A 20,572-nucleotide genomic window follows, 5' to 3' on the forward strand; every position below is an offset into this window, starting at 1 on the left:
GATTAGGTCAAATGGCTAGTCTAACTTGCCTAGAAGTGTGAATGTGAGTGTGAATGTATGTCTGTCTCTGTGTGTTAGCCCCAGGATAGACTGGCGTCCTATCCAGGGTGTACCCCACCTCTTGCTCAATGTCAGCTGAGATTGGCTCCAGCTCAACCATGACCCGCAATGGATAAGCAGCATAGAAAAGTGAGGAATGGAAAGCACCTTCTACGGTTCTGTATTTGTATTATACATCACAAATTTCTGAAAGTTAAGCGCACTTGTTGAGTTCTGTTAAGTTTTTATTCGTTCACTTCATTTTCAATTGAGTTTGGAGTAAACAGGCTTTCTGTCATTTTCTCAGGAAAGAGATTAGGCTGAAAAATACAGGGTTAGTCAAAATTATGTTAATACTAACGGTTTATTTTTCTCCTGGGTGGCATGGTGGCGTAATGGTTAGTTAGTTAGCACTGTCGCCTCACAGCAAGAAGGTCCTGGGTTCGAGCCCAGCGGCTGGCGAGGGCCTTTCTGTGTGGAGTTTGCATGTTGTCTACGTGGTTTCCTCTGGGTGCTCCGGTTTCCCCCACAGTCCAAAGACATGCAGGTTAGGTTAACTGGTGACTCTAAATTGACCGTAGGTGTGAATGTGAGTGTGAATGGTTGTCTGTGTCTATGTGTCAGCCCTGTGATGACCTGGCGACTTGTCCAGGGTGTACCCCGCCTTTCTCCCGTAGTCAGCTGGGATAGGCTCCAGCTTGCCTGCGACCCTGTAGAACAGGATAAAGTGGCTACAGATAATGGATGGATGGATGGATGGATATTTTTCTCCTGCAGATAGACGTATGCCATGGGTGACAGATTAAATGGTACTGTTGCTTGCTGGTTTTTGTGTGTTGAACACGATGGCGAACAGGTTGAGCTCGTCCTGTAAATCATCTTGGACATATGATGCATGTTTTGTGAATAAATGGCTTCTACCATTTAAGTGTTAACATAATTTTGACTAACCCTGTATTCATTCAGTCTTACCTGTTGAAAGCAGTTAATTTTTTCAAAGTGGACAGTATTTTTTCTTTTTTGTCTCCATCTCCAGTGAATGTTCCATCCTAAAAATCAAAAGAGCGACACTTTAGTTAGACTTGTTGCATCACTTAACGGGTCATACTGAACCACTCTATGGCCTTTATTCATCAAGGTCATGTAGAAACCAGGGCAGATTTGAGTGCACAGTATTCTGACTTTCGTAAAATCAGTCATATGCTATACACTACGCATGTGCTGTGCAATACTCACACTGACTGCCTCTCCTAAGCATGAGCCCAGTGTGTGTGTCCAGCGCTGGATGAGTTGGCCTATTGCAGAAGCTACCAGCTGCTGCCAGTTTGAATCATTTGCACAGAGGTTATGGTAGGACCGAACAGCTGCTTCTAGTAGTGCTGCCTCTGTGTACGATTCCACTGCAGCCTCCAGCCCAGTGAGCAGTGCCTGCACAGACTACAACCACACAAAACAGTGACACATGCTGACCAGCAGGGGCACACTATCATATTTATGAAACACTTTCTATGAGAGTGCTGAAACAGGGATTAGCGTTTGACATTTACATCCTTACAGCGAGGTATAAAGACAGTTTCGGTTATAAGTAATTTTAGTTTTTAATAGATCTGTCTGGGCGGTACAGTGGTGTAGTGGTTAGCGCTGTCGCCTCACAGCAAGAAGGTCTGGGTTCGAGCCCCGTGGCCGGCGAGGGCCTTTCTGTGTGGAGTTTGCATGTTCTCCCCGTGTCCGCATGGGTTTCCTCCGGGTGCTCCGGTTTCCCCCACAGTCCAAAGACATGCAGGTTAGGTTAACTGGTGACTCTAAATTGAGCGTAGGTGTGAATGTGAGTGGGAATGGTTGTCTGTGTCTATGTGTCAGCCCTGTGATGACCTGGCGACTTGTCCAGGGTGTACCCTGCCTTTCGCCCGTAGTCAGCTGGGATAGGCTCCAGCTTGCCTGCGACCCTGTAGAACAGGATAAAGCGGCTACAGATAATGAGATGAGATAGATCTGTCTTCTTGATAGCCAAAATGCACGCTGAATGATATTACATATTACATACATACAGTCTACAACATACAGACTTGTACTTGGTGAAATGTTTGATCAGTACAACACAGGACCTTCGTATATGCTGCTGCTAAGACTGGACCAATAATATTATCCTTCATGAATCCTTTTACATGTAAGTAGTACCTACAAAAATACACTCCCCATCCACTTTATAAGGAACAACAACAAGTTTAATTTATATATCACCTTTCACCAACCCAAGGATGTTTCAAAGAGTAACGGCACTATCAGAAAAACAAAACAGTACCACAACCAAATGAAGTCATTACAGACAAGAGACAGAAAAGGGGCAAAATAAAATCACAATAAGCATTGGAACACCTGTAGTGGGGTGGCACGGTGGTGTAGTGGTTAGCTCTGTCGCCTCACAGCAAGAAGGTCCTGGGTTCGAGCCCCATGGCCGGCGAGGGCCTTTCTGTGTGGAGTTTGTATGTTCTCCCCGTGTTCGCGTGGGTTTCCTCCGGGTGCTCCGGTTTCCCCCACAGTCCAAAGACATGCAGGTTAGGTTAACTGGTGACTCTAAATTGACCGTAGGTGTGAATGTGAGTGTGAATGGTTGTCTGTGTCTATGTGTCAGCCCTGTGATGACCTGGCGACTTGTCCAGGGTGTACCCCGCCTTTCGCCCGTAGTCAGCTGGGATAGGCTCCAGCTTGCCTGCGACCCTGTAGAACAGGATAAAGCGGCTAGAGATAATGAAATGGGATGAGATGACACCTGTAGTGTATACCTGCACATTCATGCAGTTATCTAAATCAGCCAATCATGTGGCAGCAGCATAATGCATAAAATCATGCAGATACAGGTAAGCTTCAGGTAATGTTCACATCAATCATCAGAATGTAGAAAAAATTTAATCTCTGTGACTTTGACTATGACGTGGATGTTGATACCAGATGAGCTGCTATCATTTCAGAAACATCCTGTGTACGAAAAGTCTGCAGGCTTTTTTTTCTTCATTACTCTGTAAAGTGTCCTTGGTTTGGGCGGCACGGTGGTGTAGTGGTTAGCACTGTCGCCTCACAGCAAGAAGGTTCCAGGTTCGAACCTTGCGGCCTACAGGGGCCTTTCTGTGTGGAGTTTGCATGTTCTCCCCATGTCTGCGTCTGGTTTCTTCCAGGTGCTCCGGTTTCCCCCACAGTTCAAGACATGCAGATTTGGTACAATGGGGCCACTGTAATTGGCGCAAGCTGTAGTGGTTTCCCAGCCACTACATGTATGTACATATATAGATCTTGCTATGGCAAAGCTATCAAATCAAAATCATAAATTAAATCGAAAGGGGCTGTATAATTTATCATTTGATGTTGTTACACCTTGTTTCCCCACTCTGATGTCCGAGATGAACAAAGCCTGAAGCTCTTGGCCAGTATCTGCATGATTTTATGCACTGCGCTGCTGCCATATGATTGGCTGATTGGGTAGCTGCATATGAATGTGCAGGTGTACAGGGGTTCCTAATAAAGTGGATGGTGAGTATATATTAACAAGAGAGCTCAATATCCCCCGCTGGTAACTATGCCATAACTTTGGTAAAATGCAACCGAACTGAACGAAATTGCAATATGCATATTACCGGCATATAACAAAGAATCCTGCCAAGTTTTGTGAAATTCTTCCAAAAATTGTGAGAGGAGTTGATTTCAGAAGGTGAGTACCTTTTCCGGGATGGATGGATGGATGGACAGACAGACATCGCTACAACATAATCCCCCTTTGGGCCTTTCGGCCAGCGGGGGATAACAAAAATGACTAACCTCCGTGTATGCATCACCACAGGTGTCCATTTGAAAGTACTGAGGTATTCTGAGGAAGGAGGTAAGTTTTTCAGCATCTTCTGAGTACTAAAAATACACAGGCAGATGAAATGATCAGAACACAATTTACTGCATACAGAAAGAAAGTATAATAAATGCTTGAGCCCCTTTCTCACCTTGGATAACAGATCAGGTAGCACCTTTAAGAAGTGTTCTGTAAGTTTTGCACAGTCCTCTGTCTGTAACCTCTTCTCTTTTGTACTGATCACCTAAAGCACAACAACAATGCTGTTGGTCACAATCACTCTGCTTCATACTCGCAGACTTACAGTGGATATAAAAAGTATACACACCCCGTTAAAATGATAGGTTTTTCTATTGTAAAAAAAATGAGACCACGATAAATAATTTCAAAACTTTTCCCACCTTTAATGTGACCTATAACCCGTACAACTCAATTGAAAAACAAACAAATCTGTTAGGGAGGGAAACATAAAAAATCAAAAACATACAATAAGCTGGTTGCATAAGTGTGCACACCCTTAAACTAATACTTTGTTGAAGCACCTTTTGATTTAATGACAGCATTCAGTCTTTTTGGGTTCACACCTACCATCGGTTAAAATGACTCTGATTAACCCCAAATAAAGTTCAGACATTTACTCAGTTGCCTCCTCCAGCAAAAGCCAGGGCTCACAGAGAGCTTACAAAGCATCAAAGGGATCTCATTGTTGAAAGGTATCAGTCAGGAGAAGGGGACAAAAACATTTCCACGGCATTAGAGATATACCATGGAGCACAGTGAAGACTGTCATCAAGAAGTGGAGAAAATATGGGACAACAGTGGCATTACCGAGAACTGGACGTCCCTCCAAAATTGATGAAAAGACAAGACGAAAACTGGTCAGGGAGGCTGCCAAGAGGCCTACAGAGACACTGAAGGAGCTGCAGGAATTTCTGACAAGTACTGGCTGTGTACTACATGTGACAACAATCTCCTGTATTCTCCACATGTCTGGACTATGAGGTAGGGTCAAAGAAAAACATCCAGGCCTGGCGAAACTTTGCAAAAAAATACATCAGCTCTCCCAAAAGCATGTGGGAAAATGTGTTATGGTCTGATGAAACTAAGGTTGAACTTTTTGGACACGATTCCAAAAGGTATGTTTGGCGCAAAAACAACACTGCACATCACCAGAACACCACCATACCCACGGTGAAGCATGGTGGTGGCAGCATCATGTTTTGGGGTTGTTTTTCTTCAGCTGGAACAGGGGCTTTAGTCAAGGTGGAGGGAATTATGAACAGTTCTAAATACCAGTTGATTTTGGCCCAAAACCTTCAGGTTTCTGCTAGAAAGCTGAAGAGGAAGTTCATCTTTCAGCATGACAATGACCCCAAAAAAGTTCTGGAACGGCCCAGCCAGAGCCCAGACCTAAATCCAATTGAAAATCTGTGGGGTGACCTGAAGAGGGCTGTGCACAAGAGATGCCCTCGCAATCTGACAGATTTAGAGCGCTTTTTCAAGGAAGAGTGGGCAAATATTGCCAAGTCTGGATGTGGCAGGCTGATCGACTCTGACCCAAAAAGACTGAATGATGTGATTAAACCAAAAGGTGCTTCAACAAAGTATTAGTTTAAGGGTATGCACACTTATGCAACCAGCTTATTGTACATTTTTTTATTTTTTTTTGTGTTTTTCCCCGGCGGCACGGTGGTGTAGTGGTTAGCGCTGTCGCCTCACAGCAAGAAGGTCCTGGGTTCGAGCCCCGTGGCCGGCGAGGGCCTTTCTGTGTGGAGTTTGCATGTTCTCCCCGTGTCCGCGTGGGTTTCCTCCGGGTGCTCCGGTTTCCCCCACAGTCCAAAGACATGCAGGTTAGGTTAACTGGTGACTCTAAATTGACCGTAGGTGTGAATGTGAGTGTGAATGGTTGTCTGTGTCTATGTGTCAGCCCTGTGATGACCTGGCGACTTGTCCAGGGTGTACCCCGCCTTTCGCCCGTAGTCAGTTGGGATAGGCTCCAGCTTGCCTGCGGCCCTGTAGAACAGGATAAAGCGGCTAGAGATAATGAGATGAGATGTTTTTCCCCCTAACAGATTTGTTTTTCAATTGAATTCTACAGGTTAAAGGTGACAAAGGTGGGAAAAGTTTTGAAATTACTTATCATGGTCTCGTTTTTTTACATCAGAAAAACCGATCATTTTAACAGGGTCTGTACACTTTTTATATCCACTGTACACATGAAGCACATTTCAGGAACATATTTACCAAAATGATAATGTGAACATCTAAAGCAGACATCTATGAGGAAAAAACAGTTTGTAGTAAAATGAAAAAGTGCAAGTAAAATTAAAAGTATACATTTAATGTTTAACTGGAGCTTTTCTTAAGGCCATAAAAGCATCATTGTCACTAAGCATGCAAAAATGTAATATTCATAAGCTCACAGTAATGACAAGACTTTAAAAAGGAATCTCAGATGGCTTCCCCTATCCAAGTTAAATGTCCTCACAGCTACATGAGTAAAGTGAGCTAAGTGAAGATGAAGGAAAGCAGAAGCTAACTTTCTTCCCCGTGCTTCTCCCTGCTAGTGGAGGTCCCTCAGCAGCCTGCCTCACTGATGCCAAAAGAATCTCAATCACCAGAGCCTCCTCAGCACTGCTCAAAGCTGTGGAACAGACATTTACATTTCACACAATAGTAAACACATAAAGATAAAAAAAAAAAAAGAGGGAAAATAGTGTGACTTTGGTTGGACACACTGCAAGGGTAAGTACTAGCCTTGCTCCGAGGAGGATGGAGGAGTCGTGAGTAGAGAGGTGAAAAAAGCCCAGTCCTTCAGCAGAGCACTACCACTATCCCACAGACTGTCCACCAGATACAGCACATGCTGGTGTAGCTGCATCACACAACAGGAGGCAGAATAATATTAAAACATTGGGGGGGACAGATTTACTTGCAGCATGTTAATGGTTCCACTCCAAATTTCTTCCAAAAATCATAGCCAATTCCTGCCTATTATAGTCTTCCTTATCACATGACATCTACCAGACTGGGAATGTTAAGGAAGGTGTGGGCTAACCCAAGCTTCCTTAAGTCACCTTATCCGTTTTGAGGTGCTGCTTATGTAGCATCACATGCCACCTAAATGTACTCAGAGGAGACTCTAATCGCCCTGTTCTGTATACAAGAGCCAACAGATGTCCATGATTGGCTAGTGTTCCTCCAATGTCACTCTAATCTAAGGGAGCAGGGAAGTCAATGCCATCCTTTCCACTTAGAGAGCAGACTCAATTAAGCTCTTATGGATTTCATCCATGGTGGTGTAGTGGTTAGCACTGTCGCCTAACAGCAAGAAGGTTCTGGGTTCGAGCCCAGTGGCCGACAAGGGCCTTTCTGTGTGGAGTTTGTATGTTCTCCCCATGTCTGCATGGGTTTCCTCCAGGTGCTCCGGTTTCCCCCACAGTCCAAAGACATGCAGGTTAGGCTAATTGATGGCTCTAAATTGACCGTACAGTGGTGCTTGAAACTTGGTGAACCCTTTATAATTTTCTATATTTCTGCATAAATATGACCTAAAACATCATCAGATTTTCACACAAGTCCTAAAAGTAGATAAAGAGAACCAAGTTAAACAAATGAGGCAAAAATATTATACTTGGTCATTTATTTATTGAGGAAAATTATCCAATATTACATATCTGTGAGTGGCAAAAGGTGAAATTAGAGTCAGGTGTTTTCAATCAATGGGATGACAATCAGGTGTGAGTGGGCACCCTGTTTTATTTAAAGAACAGGGATCGATCAAAGTCTGACCTTCACAACACGTTTGTGGGAGTGAATCATGGCACGAACAAAGGAGATTTCTGAGGAGCTCAGAAAAAGCGTTGTTGATGCTCATCAGGCTGGAAAAGGCTACAAAACCATCTCTAAAGAGTTTGGACTCCACCAATCCACAGTCAGACAGATTGTGTACAAATGGAGGAAATTCAAGACCATTGTTACCCTCCCCAGGAGTGGTCGACCAACAAAGATCACTCCAAGAGCAAGGCGTGTAATAGTCAGTAAGGTCACAAAGGACCCCAGGGTAACTTCTAAGCAGCTTTAGGTCTCTCTCACATTGGCTAATGTTAATGAGTTCACCATCAGGAGAACACTGAACAACAATGGTGTGCATGGCAGGGTTGCAAGGAGAAAACCACTGCTCTCCAAAAAGAACATTGCTGCTCGTCTGCAGTTTGCTAAAGATCATGTGGACAAGCCAGAAGGCTATTTGAAAAATGTCTTGTGGATGGAGGAGACCAAAATAGAACTTTTTGGTTTAAAATTGGACACGTTATGTTTGGAGAAAGGAAAACACTGCATTCCAGCATAAGAACCTTATCCCATCTGTGAAACATGGTGGTGGTAGTATCACGGTTTGGGCCTGTTTTGCTGCATCTGGGCCAGGACGGCTTGCCATCATTGATGGAACAACGAATTCTGAATTATACCAGTGAATTCTAAAGGAAAATGTCAGGACATCTGTCCATGAACTGAATCTCAAGAGAAGGTGGGTCATGCAGCAAGACAATGACCCTAAGCACACAAGTCGTTCTACCAAAGAATGGTTAAAGAAGAATAAAGTTAATGTTTTGGAATGGCCAAGTCAAAGTCCTGACCTTAATCCAATCAAAATGTTGTGGAAAGTTCTGAAGCGAGCAGTTCATGTGAGGAAACCCACCAGCATCCCAGAGTTGAAGCTGTTCTGTATGGAGGAATGGGCTAAAATTCCTCCAAGCCGGTGTGCAGGACTGATCAACAGTTACCGGAAACGTTTAGTAGCAGTTATTGCTGCACAAGGGGGTCACACCAGATACTGAAAGCAACAGTTCACATACTTTTGCCACTCACAGATATGTAATATTGGATCATTTTCCTCAATAAATAAATGACCAAGTATAATATTTTTGTCTCATTTGTTTAACTGGGCTCTCTTTATCTACTTTTAGGACTTGTGTGAAAATCTGATGTTGTTTCAGGTCATATTTATGCAGAAATATACAACCCCGATTCCAAAAAAGTTGAGACAAAGTACAAATTGTAAATAAAAACGGAATGCAATGATGTGGAAGTTTCAAAATTCCATATTTTATTCAGAATAGACCATAGATGACATATCAAATGTTTAAACTGAGAAAATGTATCATTTAAAAAGAAAAATTAGGTGATTTTAAATTTCATGACAACACCACATCTCAAAAAAGTTGGGACAAGGCCATGTTTACCACTGTGAGACATCCCCTTTTCTTTTTACAACACTCTGTAAACGTCTGGGGACTGAGGAGACAAGTTGCTCAAGTTTAGGGATAGGAATGTTAACCCATTCTTGTCTAATGTAGGATTCTAGTTGCTCAACTGTCTTAGGTCTTTTCTGTCGTATCTTCCGTTTTATGATGCGACAAATGTTTTCTATGGGTGAAAGATCTGGACTGCAGGCTGGCCAGTTCAGTACCCGGACCCTTCTTCTACGCAGCCATGATGCTGTAATTGATGCAGTATGTGGTTTGGCATTGTCATGTTGGAAAATGCAAGGTCTTCCCTGAAAGAGACGTCATCTGGATGGGAGCATATGTTGCTCTAGAACCTGGATATACCTTTCAGCATTGATGGTGTCTTTTCAGATGTGTAAGCTGCCCATGCCACACGCACTAATGCAACCCCATACCATCAGAGATGCAGGCTTCTGAACTGAGCGCTGATAACAACTTGGGTCGTCCTTCTTCTCTTTAGTCCGAATGACACGGCGTCCCTGATTTCCATAAAGAACTTCAAATTTTGATTCGTCTGACCACAGAACAGTTTTGCACTTTGCCACAGTCCATTTTAAATGAGCCTTGGCCCAGAGAAGACGTCTGCGCTTCTGGATCATGTTTAGATACGGCTTCTTCTTTGAACTATAGTTTTAGCTGGCAACAGCGGCTGGCACGGTGAATTGTGTTCACAGATAATGTTCTCTGGAAATATTCCTGAGCCCATTTTGTGATTTCCAATACAGAAGCATGCCTGTATGTGATGCAGTGCCGTCTAAGGGCCCGAAAATCACAGGCACCCAGTATGGTTTTCCGGCCTTGACCCTTACGCACAGAGATTCTTCCAGATTCTCTGAATCTTTTGATGATATTATGCACTGTAGATGATGATATGTTCAAACTCTTTGCAATTTTACACTGTCGAACTCCTTTCTGATATTGCTCCACTATTTGTCGGCGCAGAATTAGGGGGATTGGTGATCCTCTTCCCATCTTTACTTCTGAGAGCCGCTGCCACTCCAAGATGCTCTTTTTATACCCAGTCATGTTAATGACCTATTGCCAATTGACCTAATGAGTTGCAATTTGGTCCTCCAGCTGTTCCTTTTTTGTACCTTTAACTTTTCCAGCCTCTTATTGCCCCTGTCCCAACTTTTTTGAGATGTGTTGCTGTCATGAAATTTCAAATGAGCCAATATTTGGCATGAAATTTCAAAATGTCTCACTTTCGACATTTGATATGTTGTCTATGTTCTATTGTGAATACAATATCAGTTTTTGAGATTTGTAAATTATTGCATTCCGTTTTTATTTACAATTTGTACTTTGTCCCAACTTTTTTGGAATCGGGGTTGTAGAAAATTCTAAAGGGTTCACAAAATTTCAAGCACCACCGTAGGTGTGAATGCAAGTGTGAATGGTTGTTGGTCTCTATATGTCAGCCCTGCGATGATCTGGCAACTTGTCCAAGGTGTACCTCGCCTTTCACCCATAGTCAGCTGGGATAGGCTCCAGCTTGCCCGCGACCCTGCACAGGATAAGCGGCTACAGATAACGGATGGATGGATTTCATCCATAGACAGCAGTGCTTTGGTGAGATTCAGACTTGCAACAATATACAAAAATACCAAAAGGAATTAATGACCACAACTACCTGGTTCTCAGTGTAGAACTGAATAAGGGCTCGGACTTGGGCCAGGGTGAGCTCTCTGTGTCTGTCCTCCTCCGATGTTCCTGCTCTCATCACTGGCACTGCAGGTTTACTGAGTAACCTGAGGGAATATCTTAAAATACTCAATAACCTGTCGTCACATGTAGCGCTAATGTGTTTTAATATAACAATTTTAGAAAAACACAGTACCATCAAAGAAATACCGAAGTTAATGCTTGTATTAATTAACGCTTGCTTAAGTATTAACTAAATATACTTTCATTAACTAATGGTTAATTTGTCTACATTAAAACAGCATTAGTCACCAGGTATACATGTTGGCAGCCATCATGCAGCCACATCTGTAAATTTTACCAATTAATTACTGCAAACATTAAGATATTTAATACCGTTAATCTGGCTGACATTTTTATTCAAGCTTGGAATAAACACTGATTAATGCTGTAACATCAATACATAATATGAGCTTTAATTACTTATGACATTAACAAACTATGTACTTTAGAATTAATGTTGTAAATAATCCTGTAAATAAGGTTAGTTATGGTTAGATATATGATTGATGCATGACCCTAATATAATGCGCTCTACATAGTTCCAGTATTCTACTTGCAGACCTCTCTATAGCCAAGTGTTCCAGTATACAAACATTACTGAGTGGTACTCACTTAGTAAAGAGAAATTCGCCTGCCATGGCTGCAATTGGTCGATAAGTAGAGTATACAAACTGAAATATGTGCTTGTAGTCAGCCTGGCTCAGCACGTCATCACAGGACCTGCCACAGTGAAAACACTTTTATACCATTAGCCTGCTTTATGACATCCAGTATGTGATTGAGCGAAAAGGGTTCTGGAGGAGGGTAAAATGATAGAGAAAGAAAAACTCACTGGGCAATGGCCATCAGCAGCCTCATTGCCTGCACTGCTACCTCGTGGTCCTTATCCAAAGTCATGGAGATCATTCTCTCCTGTGGAAAAACACAAAGCTCTGTTAACCTCACAACCAGCAGCCAGCCCTCTCTAACCATTATCCTTCACTATCTATTCTTTCTGAGAACAACCTCACGTGATATGATGAAATCCACATACGGTAAATATACAGTAGTTCAGGAAATCTGAACTGTGCCACTTATATTTGGCTTATTGCAATCATATATAAGCTATAAGCTCTGCCCTTTGTGCTTTACTGGGTGTCTGGTTCATGGGGTCCTGCCCAACTCCATTATGTCTGTAATACTAGTGCCTGTGCTTAAAGACAAGGTGGGTAAGCTTAACAGCATTGACAATTATCGACATATTGCATTAGCCAGCATCTTGTCTAAAGTACTGGAGAGAATACTGTTAACAAAGCTAGAAATGCATGTTCTTACTTCTGACTAGTCTGGTTTTAAAAGAAACCATGGAACTGACCTGTGTATCTATGCTCTTAAAGAGATTGCATTTAAGTACACAAGCCTGAACTCATCTATATTTTAATGTTTCATTGATGCATCAAAAGCATTTGATAGAATTAATTATGAAAAATTATTTATAAAATTGCTAGATAGAGGCGTCCCTAAATTCTTAGTGAGAATTTTAGTGTTTTGGTATGTCCATCAAACATTTCAGGTTAAATGGGACAACGTGGTATCTGCTCCATTTTGTGTCAGTAATGGTGTGTGGCAAGGAGGAATTTTGTCTCCTATTTTATTTAATGTCTATATGGATGAATTATCAAATCAGTTAAATAGGTTAAAAACTGGTTGCCTTGTGGGCAACATTATTGTTAGTCATCTTATATATGCAGATGACTTGGTCCTGCTTTGTCCATATAGTGCTGGGCTGCAGCAGATGTGACAAAGTATAACGCTAAGAAAAGCCACATAATGATAGTTAGAAGCGCTGGGGATAGGAAATTAACTTTTCCCACCTTTTATTTGGCAGATAGTCCCCTTGCTGTGTGTGAGGAAATTAAATACCTAGGTCATGTCATATTTGATGACTGGACAGATGACAAAGACCTATATCGACAGCGTTGTAAAATTTATTCTCAAGCTAACATGCTTATTAGGAAGTTTTCTATGTGTTCCGATTCTGTGAAGTGTTCCCTGTTCAGAACTTACATCACACCGTTATATACTGCCCAATTGTGGTCTAATTATAAGAAAAAGACTATGCAGAGGCTCAAGGTAGCATACCGTACAATGATGCAGTGAGGTTGCTGCTTTGTGTCCCTAGGTGGCATAGTGCTAGTCAGTTGTTTGTCCAATAGAGTGCCTACTTGTGAGGCACTCTTAAGACAGCTGATGTTTAGTTTTATGTGTCGCCTAGACAAGTCAGAGAACCACATAATTGAAGCCCTAGTCAGCCCGATGAAAAGCTGCTATAGATTTACTTCTAGGCTAAGGTGGTATTGGTGCAATAGCCTGTATATCTTGTAATTTGCACATTTTTTGTACTTTCTTTTTATACTATTTATATTGTATGATGTGTTATATGGACCTGTGTCTGCAATAAAGCTTAGAAGATATATGTAGTACAACCCCAATTCCAAAAAAGTTGGGACAAAGTACAAATTGTAAATAAAAACGAAATGCAATGATGTGGAAGTTTCAAAATTCCATATTTCATTCAGAATAGAACATAGATGACATATCAAATGTTTAAACTGAGAAAATGTATCATTTAAAGAGAAAAATTAGGTGATTTTAAATTTCATGACAACAACACATCTCAAAAAAGTTGGGACAAGGCCATGTTTACCACTGTGAGACATCCCCTTTTCTCTTTACAACAGTCTGTAAACGTCTGGGGACTGAGGAGACAAGTTGCTCAAGTTTAGGGATAGGAATGTTAACCTATTCTTGTCTAATGTAGGATTCTAGTTGCTCAACTGTCTTAGGTCTTTTCTGTCGTATCTTCCGTTTTATGATGCAACAAATGTTTTCTATGAGTGAAAGATCTGGACTGCAGGCTGGCCAGTTCAGTACCCAGACCCTTCTTCTACGCAGCCATGATGCTGTAATTGATGCAGTATGTGGTTTGGCATTGTCATGTTGGAAAATGCAAGGTCTTCCCTGAAAGAGACGTCGTCTGGATGGGAGCATATGTTGCTCTAGAACCTGGATATACCTTTCAGCATTGATGGTGTCTTTCCAGATGTGTAAGCTGCCCATGCCACACGCACTAATGCAACCCCATACCATCAGAGATGCAGGCTTCTGAACTGAGCGCTGATAACAACTTGGGTCGTCCTTCTCCTCTTTAGTCCGAATGACATGGCATCCCTGATTTCCATAAAGAACTTCAAATTTTGATTCGTCTGACCACAGAACAGTTTTCCACTTTGCCACAGTCCATTTTAAATGAGCCTTGGCCCAGAGAAGACGTCTGCACTTCTGGATCATGTTTAGATACGGCTTCTTCTTTGAACTATAGAGTTTTAGCTGGCAACGGCGGATGGCACGGTGAATTATGTTCACAGATAATGTTCTCTGGAAATATTCCTGAGCCCATTTTGTGATTTCCAATACAGAAGCATGCCTGTATGTGATGCAGTGCCGTCTAAGGGCCCGAAGATCACGGGCACCCAGTATGGTTTTCCGGCCTTGACCCTTACGTACAGAGATTCTTCCAGATTCTCTGAATCTTTTGATGATATTATGTACTGTAGATGATGATATGTTCAAACTCTTTGCAATTTTACACTGTCGAACTCCTTTCTGATATTGCTCCACTATTTGTCGGCGCAGAATTAGGGGGATTGGTGATCCTCTTCCCATCTTTACTTCTGAGAGCCGCTGCCACTCCAAGATGCTCTTTTTATACCCAGTCATGTTAATGACCTATTGCCAATTGACCTAATGAGTTGCAATTTGGTCCTCCAGCTGTTCCTTTTTTGTACCTTTAACTTTTCCAGCCTCTTATTGCCCCTGTCCCAACTTTTTTGAGATGTGTTGCTGTCATGAAATTTCAAATGAGCCAATGTTTGGCATGAAATTTCAAAATGTCTCACTTTCGACATTTGATATGTTGTCTGTGTTCTATTGTGAATGCAATATCAGTTTTTGAGATTTGTACATTATTGCATTCCGTTTTTATTTACAATTTGTACTTTGTCCCAACTTTTTTGGAATCGGGGTTGTAGAAAATCGTAGATAAATCCGACTATATGAGAGATATTTTTACTTGCCAAGATGTCTTTTTTTTTTTTGCATTGCTGCTTAGTGTCAGGCTACAACACACAATAACCCAATTAATGTTTTCCTACAACATGCCTCCCACATATTTTATTATTTACAACTCTAAACAGTAAAGAACCAACTATGACAGATGGTACCTTAAATCGACTGGTGAAAAGGTCCATTTTGGAACTAAGATTAACATCCTGATAAAGTCCTTGCAGCCCCAACACACACTTCAAGCGTACATCAGGTTGCTGTGAAAATAACAAATTTAGTAAATTTACAAACCTCTCAGTCCCCCAAAAGACTGTCCAAATGCATGTAAGCCAGTAATGAGGAGTTGTTGTTGTTGTTGTTTTTTTAACGTGGCCGTTAAGGCCTCTGTCTTTATTTAATCCGAATTTAATTCAGTACAACTGTGTATTTATCCACTGAATAACAACACTGTAAATTTGCTAAATCAGTCTAAAAGATGTAAAATTACACTCCGTTCACAAAGGAAAGCACAGTCAGCATTCATCTATCCATCCATTTTCTATTGCTTATCCAATCTGGGTCATGGGGGCAGCAGTCTTAGAAGTGATGCCCAAACCTCCTTCTCCCCAGCCACCTCCTCCAGGGGGATGTCAAGGAGTTCTCAGGACAGCTGAGAAATATAATCCCTACAGCATGTCCTGGGTCTGCCCCAGACTCTCTTCCCAGTTGGACATGCCCGAAATACCTCCCCTAGGAGGCCTCTGAGAGACAGCTGGCTCCTTTCGATGTGAAAGAGTAGTAGCTGTACTTTGAGCCCCTCTTGAATGTCCAAGCTCCTCACCCTATCTCTAAGGCTGAGCCCAGACATCCTGCGGAGGAAGCTCATGTCTGCCACTTGTACGCAATCTTGTTTTTTCAGTCATTACCCAGAGCTCGTGACCATAGGTGAGGGTAGGAAGATAGACTGACCAGTAAACTGATAGTTTCACCTTTTGGCTCAGCTCTCTCTTCACCACAACAGATCGATAGAGCGTCCGCATGACTGTTGATGCTGCCCCAATCCACCTGTCAATCTCCCATTTCTTTTTTCCCCTTGCTTGTGAACAAGACCCCAAGATACTTAAACTCTTCCACTTGAGGCAACGACCTACCCCCAACCTGGAGAGGGCATTCCACTCTTTTCTGGCTGAGAACCATGTCCTCTAGTTTGGAGGTGCTGATTCTCATCCCAACCGCTTCACACTCGTCTGCAAACTGTCCCAGGGCATGCTGGAGGTCACAGGTTGATGAAGCCAAAAGGTCCACATCATCTGCAAAAAGCAAATGATGCAATCCTGATGCCCCCAAACTGGACACCTTCCACTCCCTGACTGCGCCTAGAAATCCTGTCCATAAAAATTATGAACAGAATCGGTGAAAAAGGGCAGCCCTGGCAGAGTACAATGCCCACCGAGAACAAGTCTGACTTACTGCCGGCAATGTAAACCAAGCTCTCACTTCATTCATACAGGGACCTAATGGCCTGTATCAATGGGCTCGGTACCCCACACTTCTGGAGTACGTCCCACAAGACTCCCCAACAGACACAGTCATGTGCTTTGTGGACTTGGGAAAAGGCATATATGGACTGGTTGGGCAAAACTCCCATGAACCCTCCAGTATGCTTGAAAGGGTAAAGAGTTGGTCCAGTGTTCCACGGCCAGGATGAAAACCACATTGTTCCTCCTGAATCCAAGGTTCGACTAACGGACAAATCCTCCTTTCCAGCACCCTGGCACAACCCTTCCCAGGGAGACTGAGGAGTGTGATCTCCCTAAATTTGGAGCACACCCTCCAGTCCCCCTTCTTAAAGATGGGAACCACCATCCCATTCTGCCAGTCCAGAAGCAATGTTCCTAACCTCCACGCGATGTTGAAGAGGCATGATGACCAAGACAGCCCCACAACATCTAAAGCCTTCAGGAACTCAGGACGAATCTCATCCACTCCTGGATCCCTGCCACCAAGGAGTTTAACTACCTCAACGACTTCAGCTCTAGTTATGGGTGAGTCCTCCCCCAAGTCCTCCAACTCTGCCTCTCTATGGACAGTCAGCATTCTATACATAGAAACAATTTCAGTTTTAACAGACTTACCTTGTCATGCAGCATCCATCCTACATATTTCAGACAGGTGTCATTAAGAAACACTGCACTGTAAAGCTTCATCCATACAGTCAGTTCCTCTATACAGATCGCCCTGATCTCAGGTATCACATCTCTGCCAAAATAGGACAAGCAAAACACCTTCATTAAACATCAGGTGTATGCAAGGAAAGAGAAGATCTGAAGGCAATAATAAATAATTAGACTACCTGTATCTTTTAAGAAAAACTCCTTTAAAAATAGCATCCATGATGTCGTCTATTTCAAGCTTTCTATCCTTTAGCTGAAACAGTACAAAGGTTCAAATTTCAGAAACATTCAGTTCAAGTTCAGTCTCCCTCATTTCACAGCTTTTAAAAAATACTATTGAATAGTGTGCCATTTACCCACCCACCCAACAAAAAGAATTAACCAGTCATGAAAACAAGGGAAAATAATAGAGCGATCAGAGGGTCATGGCCTCACCTCAGTAATCTTCTTCTGGATCTTGTCCAGCCGTGGTGAAGCGCGTTTGCTGGACATCTTGGCCAGCTCAACCTCACAGAGTTTCTGGTTGTTCTCCAAACTAACACTGAGGTTGAGTGCCACATTCACTAGAGCACTCAGCAACTTTACTGCTACAGGACCACATGAGGATGGGGAGACAAAATCAGACAGCAAAAATTTAACTCATGAACATCCCGCTCCACCTCTGGCTTCTCCTTGCAGATAGATGGTGGACATGCGACAAGAGTCAGAGAGACTCAAACAGGCTCAGTCAGTGTTTCGAGGGTTACCTGCCAGTGTGCACGTGTGTCTGAAGGCACGCATATGCGATGCTGAGAGCTCAGTCAGCAGAGAGGTGAGTGTATTCAGGAGGTAGTTGTCAAAGATCACGCTATATTGACACTGTGATATTAGCACTGAGACAAACTCACAAAAGTGAGAGCGGAACTTTTTCCAGTACAGACCAGACATAATCAGAGGATATTCGCCATTGTCCTGAAAAGGAGAAAGGAAAAGATAAGAGAGGACAAGTCAGAGCGATTAACTATTTTGCTGATAACATAGTGCTAAACAAAAGTGAATAAATGCTATAGTCTCCGAAGTAAGGTTTACACTCACAATGTCCATGGGCCATGTGACAGTCAGTATCCATGGAAATGCCAGAAACCTTTTATACTGCAAACCTGAACTCTGTAATTGGGAATCCAAAGAGCTGTAACACTAAGTGCATACATACTGTATATAATACATATATAACCCATATAATACAAGGCTTTGGAAATCGCATCGCACCTCATCCAGGTCCTCCACCATTTTGCTCATGACATCAGAATCTTCCTTGCTCTGAAACATCTCTGCAGTTACTACCCCTAGAGAAATTAGCATTCAAAACATCAGCATAGGCACCAACTTGAGGGTACGCACAGTTTACAAATTTGTGATGTCATACAATTTCAAAACAATCATTTTCCAGCCCACGGTAGTGTAGTGGTTAGCACTGTTGCCTCACAGCAAGAAGGTCCTGGGTTCGAGCCCAGCGGCTGACGAGGGCCTTTCTGTGTGAAGTTTGCATGTTCTCCCCGTGTCCGCGTGGGTTTCCTCCGGGTGCTCCGGTTTCCCCCACAGTCCAAAGACATGCAGGTTAGGCTAATTGGTGGCTCTAAATTGACCGTAGGTGTGAATGTGAGTGTAAATGGTTGCCTGTGTCTATGTGTCAGCCCTGTGATGACCTGGCGACTTGTCCAGGGTGTACCTCGCCTCTTGCCCGTAGTCAGCTGGGATAGGCTCCAGCTCGCCTGCGACCCTGTAGAACAGGATAAGCGGCTAGAGATAATGGATGGATAGATGGCATTTTCCAACCCAGGTATTATAATACTGGTAGAGGCTTTCCCCTCTACTTTGACAGAGCAAATGTATCTCTCCTCACGGCACTACTCATCAGAGGGTTTCCCTAGCAGAGTCTGGCTAGTGCGATATTGTATGTGTGGCTACTGACAATACTGTGCAAAAGTCTTCGGCACGTGTAAAAATAAATAAATAAATAAATAAAATGCTGTAAACCAAAAATGTCTTTAAAAATAATGAAATGAAATATTACAACATTTAAAAAATTACTATACACAGCAGTAAGCCATAATAAATAAAACAAAGTCAGTATTTGGGATGAGACGACCCTTTGCTCTAAAAAATTAATTAATTAATTAATTAATTAGTACAATTCGTGCAGTTTTATAAGGAAATGAGCTGTAGGTTTTACTGAGCGTCTTGCAGAAGCAGCCACAGTTCTTCTGAACACTTTGAGTGTCACACTTGCTTCTTAATTTTGCACCAAAACCCAAGAGCCTTCATTATGTTTTTTTTGTTTAAATCTGAAAAGTGGTCTTATGTAGTAGTCTTATGTAATATGCTGTTAAGATACAATTTTTTCCCCTGCAACATTTAATTTTGTCCTGCAAATCTAATGCTTGGAACTCTAAAATGTTTTTGTACTGACTCAATGTAGAAGTCATAAAACAGAAATCTAAAACAAAGTTTGTATGAAAAAATACAGGGTGCCTAAGACTTTTGTACAGTACTGTATTTAGCTACAGAACGGATGCAAAAATACACGTTACAAAAAAAAAAAATCTCACTTGTCTTCTGGTTTAAAAAGATGATTCTGGTGGGCAGTGGCGTGCACAGATAAACACGAGGTGGTGCTCAAGCACCTGCCCCTCTGCCCAAAAAAGTGCCCTTTTGAATTTTTTTTTTTTTTTACAGTTTACTGAGGCCAATGTCGACATGATCTTTTAGAAAAGCCGCGGCATTAAAAGCGTGTGTGAAAACAATGTCCCGATATGTGCCCCCTCCGCACACACACCGGACCTCTGTCTCTCTTGCTCTGTCACGTGAACAAGCGTGCAGTGCATTCAATGTGAGGTTGCAGCAGCATAGCGTCCTGGAAGCCACGGCCTTGTCGTAGCGCAGACAACACATCGGGCAGTCAGTCAGCTCTTCCCCTGCCCCACCAGCCAGGTAACACATGAATCGAGTGAAAATGTATTGTTTGCCCTCTAAGCCCAAGCTGTAATTATTTTGTCGTGAAGTAGCCCGTCGCATACAGAAACAACTGCACATAAGTATTGTATTTTTTGCTAGACCATTTTCAGATTTAGGAAAACAAAAATTTATTTTTCTATTTTGTTCAACTAGAGATTCCTCGCAAAGTCAAAAAGCCTTGATGTAATAAATTAACATTAAGTGGTTGTTTTACACCTTTAAAAACTAAAACGGGTCAGTGGCGACCCGAACACAAGAGGAGGGTTAAATCTCAGACTTTTATAATAAGGTGTTCCACATGCGCAAAAAAGTGCTCTTTTTTCCCCCCCAGAGCACTTGCCCCCCAAAATGTCTGTGCACACCACTGCTGGTGGGAAATGACTGTGTAGCTGACTGTGTCGCTATCTGGTCACTCAAATTCATCTTCTGTGTCTGTTTGCGTGCCAAATAAC

The 20,572-nt window shown here is 42.5% G+C and overlaps 1 protein-coding gene across 3 annotated transcripts in view; it reads right to left on the minus strand.

Annotated features, from left to right (window-relative positions):
- Nucleotides 1-20,572, minus strand: part of si:ch211-269e2.1 (cohesin subunit SA-2) — a 54,506-nt gene that overhangs the window by 20,027 nt on the left and 13,907 nt on the right. For all 3 annotated transcript variants that reach the window (XM_060929802.1, XM_060929800.1, XM_060929801.1), the window contains exons 6-21: nucleotides 18,375-18,451; nucleotides 18,201-18,272; nucleotides 17,873-18,077; nucleotides 17,562-17,713; nucleotides 17,306-17,379; nucleotides 17,088-17,211; nucleotides 15,132-15,230; nucleotides 11,702-11,781; nucleotides 11,482-11,589; nucleotides 10,796-10,913; nucleotides 6,632-6,749; nucleotides 6,415-6,518; nucleotides 4,026-4,118; nucleotides 3,850-3,936; nucleotides 1,276-1,476; nucleotides 1,012-1,088 (exon numbers count right to left, since the gene is read on the minus strand). In XM_060929802.1, the coding sequence (XP_060785785.1) occupies nucleotides 1,012-1,088; nucleotides 1,276-1,476; nucleotides 3,850-3,936; nucleotides 4,026-4,118; nucleotides 6,415-6,518; nucleotides 6,632-6,749; nucleotides 10,796-10,913; nucleotides 11,482-11,589; nucleotides 11,702-11,781; nucleotides 15,132-15,230; nucleotides 17,088-17,211; nucleotides 17,306-17,379; nucleotides 17,562-17,713; nucleotides 17,873-18,077; nucleotides 18,201-18,272; nucleotides 18,375-18,451 (1,789 nt within the window). The remainder of the gene's footprint in view (nucleotides 1-1,011; nucleotides 1,089-1,275; nucleotides 1,477-3,849; nucleotides 3,937-4,025; nucleotides 4,119-6,414; nucleotides 6,519-6,631; nucleotides 6,750-10,795; nucleotides 10,914-11,481; nucleotides 11,590-11,701; nucleotides 11,782-15,131; nucleotides 15,231-17,087; nucleotides 17,212-17,305; nucleotides 17,380-17,561; nucleotides 17,714-17,872; nucleotides 18,078-18,200; nucleotides 18,273-18,374; nucleotides 18,452-20,572) is intronic.

The sequence above is a fragment of the Neoarius graeffei genome, chromosome 9 (genome assembly GCF_027579695.1).
Source record: "Neoarius graeffei isolate fNeoGra1 chromosome 9, fNeoGra1.pri, whole genome shotgun sequence".
Lineage (NCBI taxonomy): Eukaryota > Metazoa > Chordata > Actinopteri > Siluriformes > Ariidae > Neoarius > Neoarius graeffei.